This window comes from Conger conger, chromosome 1, assembly GCF_963514075.1.
Source record: "Conger conger chromosome 1, fConCon1.1, whole genome shotgun sequence".
NCBI lineage: Eukaryota > Metazoa > Chordata > Actinopteri > Anguilliformes > Congridae > Conger > Conger conger.
The window spans coordinates 52,467,607-52,470,754 of NC_083760.1; the positions used below are offsets into that span (position 1 = coordinate 52,467,607).

General features: G+C 40.1%; 1 protein-coding gene across 1 annotated transcript; it reads left to right on the top strand.

Moving 5' to 3' along the window:
- Positions 1–374: 374 nt before the first annotated feature.
- On the top strand, positions 375–2,187 carry LOC133109278 (tumor necrosis factor receptor superfamily member 6B-like). Its single transcript, XM_061218544.1, has 4 exons — positions 375–444; positions 669–1,050; positions 1,304–1,486; positions 1,774–2,187. The coding sequence occupies exons 1-4, from the start codon at positions 442–444 to the stop codon at positions 2,091–2,093; spliced, it is 888 nt and encodes a 295-aa protein (XP_061074528.1). The 5' UTR covers positions 375–441; the 3' UTR covers positions 2,094–2,187.
- Positions 2,188–3,148: the final 961 nt, after the last annotated feature.

Here is a 3,148-nt window from a genome sequence, read left to right on the forward strand (position 1 = left end):
GTATGTAATAAAATGTTCGCCCAAGTGAATCAGTGCAATAGCCGTTAAGAAGGAATAGCCATAGTCACAAATCTCGTTGTTAAAGATGGAGAGTTCCATCCCAAATTTAGCAGATATTGAAACTATTTTTGACTAGTTTAACTAGTTTAGGCTGTTTAACCAGACCAAACATAGCAACATGTCTCCCGAAATTCCCTACAGTAGTAAAAAATCATACAGGAATCCTGTAAAGTGACACACCGTTTCCTTGAAATTTAGCAATAGCTTGCCTAACTAGTCGCCTGGATTAAACGCTACCAGTGACCACGAAAACAAGTCTGTGGGCGTAGCAGTCTGGGCAGTATCGTTTCGAGCTCTTTTCCCGCCCACAGAAAGTTTGACATAAAAACCCGTCAATGCGCTTAGTGTAGGATACCTCACAAACGACAAGACAAGCGTAAAATGGTAAGTTAAACTTCAAGATTGATTAACTGATCGAGAGGCATACAAGTACACATCAGTTTTGACATAACGGTTATTAGTCTATTTGGAACTTATGACAGTCAAATGTTGGGAATTGTCATATTAAAGAAGTTGATCTAGTTCATCCTCACGCTCTCATGCAGTTAGATTTAAAGGACAATGCTAACCTTTCATTTTGTTTAAAACGTGTATTCCTTTCTCTACAGTTACTCGTAGTGGTGATGTTTCTCACTGTGGTCACTGATGCCACGAATATATCGGTATCTACCTACCAGCTTCATGACCCCGTCACTGGCGTCACGCTGACATGTAACCGTTGTCCTCCAGGACACCATATGCAGGCGCACTGCACGACGACATATGATACCCAGTGTGTCCCGTGCAAGCCAAGACACTTCACCCAATATTGGAACTACCTGTCGAAATGCCTGTACTGCAACAACTTCTGTGGGGAGAACGAATTCGTCAAAAAGGAGTGCTCTCCCGAGAATAACAGGCTCTGCGAGTGCAGAGAGGGCTATTATCACAATCACGGCTTTTGTGTGAGACACAGGAAATGTCCTTCTGGGCAAGGAGTGGAACGGGAAGGTAATATTGGATATTCTCTGAACATGATACTACAACTATTCATTAAAACAATATTTTACATAAATGTATGGTTATTTAATGGGAACGCGGTTTAAGGAGTAGGCATATGTATTTTAAAATCTAGTCGTTCTTACATGATTATACTGCAACTTTGAGCATTGCGCTCTCCATTATATTTGTGTACGCCTATGGGTGTGTGGTCCCATGCTTCGATATTAATAAGTTGTTAATAGCTTACTCTTCTATTCATCAGGGAATGCGCACAGGGACACGATGTGTGCGAAGTGTTCGACCGGCACCTACTCCGCTACCAGCTCTGCGCACGAGCCCTGCATTTCCCACAATAATTGCAAGGCTCTAGGTCTCCAAACCGTCGTCAAAGGCACAGTCTGGCACGACAACATCTGCGCATCTTGTGAGGACCTCAACGCTCGAGGTAACGTGCCGTAATTCAGCATCATGTCAACAACATTTCACTGGTAGTATAACTTTCAGAGTAAATTTGCCCCTTAATCTATAAAGTGTAAATCGTATTATTTTGACCCCATTTGTCGGAAGGTTTGTTAACACTGTTTAAGGAGAAGTCATGGGCTGCGTCCGAAATAGCATACTTACTGTAGCATACGTTTCAATGAAAATTAGCCTGAAATTTAGTACTAGTATGATAGTATGTGGTTTTGAACACAGCCATTGTGATTTTACTGACAGTCTACTTTTTTACAGGTGCTTTTGATTATTTCAGAAAAATCCTCCCAAACTTCTTTGCTCACCAGAGGATAAAGCCAAAGAAAGCACATAGATTCATGAGAAGGCTTCTAATTCAGAGCAGGGGGGTGAGACTACGTGAGCACACTGGAGATTTTGACAACTCAAACATTCTGGAGAATCACTTCAGGAAATGGCTCAAAGAGGCCAGCAAGAATAGGCTCAAGGAGCTCCCAGAATTTCTCAGGAGATTCAAACTTTTTAATGTTGCCGATAAACTTGAGAGAAAAATGAAGCAAGTTGTGGATGGTGCTAAACTGTGCAAAATCACCACCTAGTCCTCCTCTTTGTAACATACATACCCATTTATATAATATTATATTAGATGGACTAATGAAATACATTTTGAGAGGATTTTACAAAAAGAATGAAGTGAGAAAGTAAAGTGCTAAAGTCTAGCTAAATGTTTAATGACTGAATACATTTCACACACTGTTTTTGAAATAAAATAAAATAAAACATTTAATTATTGATTTCATTTATTTATTCAGTTTTTCCACAAACCTATTTAAAATACTTTCACAGTAACTGGGTTAAATTAGCATATTAGTCATACATTCATGACTGGGTAAGGGTACAGCATATAGTGCACAATATCTGGCAATATCTGTAACTGCATGTGTTCAACCAACAAAATGATCTGTTTTTGGACATGTGCACTGAGAAGTGCTTTAAATAGGACGTTGTGTAAAACTGAAAATTTCAGTGTCTTTCTCAACCCTGGTCCTGGTCCGAAGTGGATGTGGTTTTTGTCAAAGCCAATCTCTTGATAAAATAGGGTTGTTGAAAATGTGTTAAAGGTCTAACATAATTATTTTAACACAATGCAAGTTAGGCTTGTTGCCATCTCAGGTTTCCACACACATTAGTAAATGGCACTCAATCAATTTCACCCCCAAGTTTGTAATTGAATCAATTAAAAATGGAGCCTCAGTCAATTCAAATTATTTTCCATATAGTACATACCACGCTGTAAATGAAACCATAAGTTGGTCTGACTGATTGAAATTCATGGGATGTGAATATGGTACCAGGTATCCACATTTTAAGTAATTGCTTTGATTAATTTAAATAAATGAACACAAAAATTAAATTAGGGCGGAACGGATGGTGCAGTGGGTAGCACTGCCGCCTCTCAGCAAGGAGGTCCTGGGTCCCGTGTTCGCGTGGTTTCCTCGGGGTACTCGTCCCACAATCCAAAGACATGCAGGTTAGGCTGATTGGAGAGTCTAAATTTCCCGAGGGTATGAGTGTGTGAGTGAATGGGGTGTATGACCTGTGATGGACTGGCGATCTGACCAGGGTGTATTCCTGCCTTTCACCCAATGTATGC

Excerpts from the sequence above, each read along its gene's own strand:
- LOC133109278 (XM_061218544.1), top strand. Across the intron at positions 1,051-1,303 it reads GCAAGGAGTGGAACGGGAAG|GGAATGCGCACAGGGACACG; the intron begins GTAATATTGGAT and ends TCTATTCATCAG. Across the intron at positions 1,487-1,773 it reads TGAGGACCTCAACGCTCGAG|GTGCTTTTGATTATTTCAGA; the intron begins GTAACGTGCCGT and ends ACTTTTTTACAG.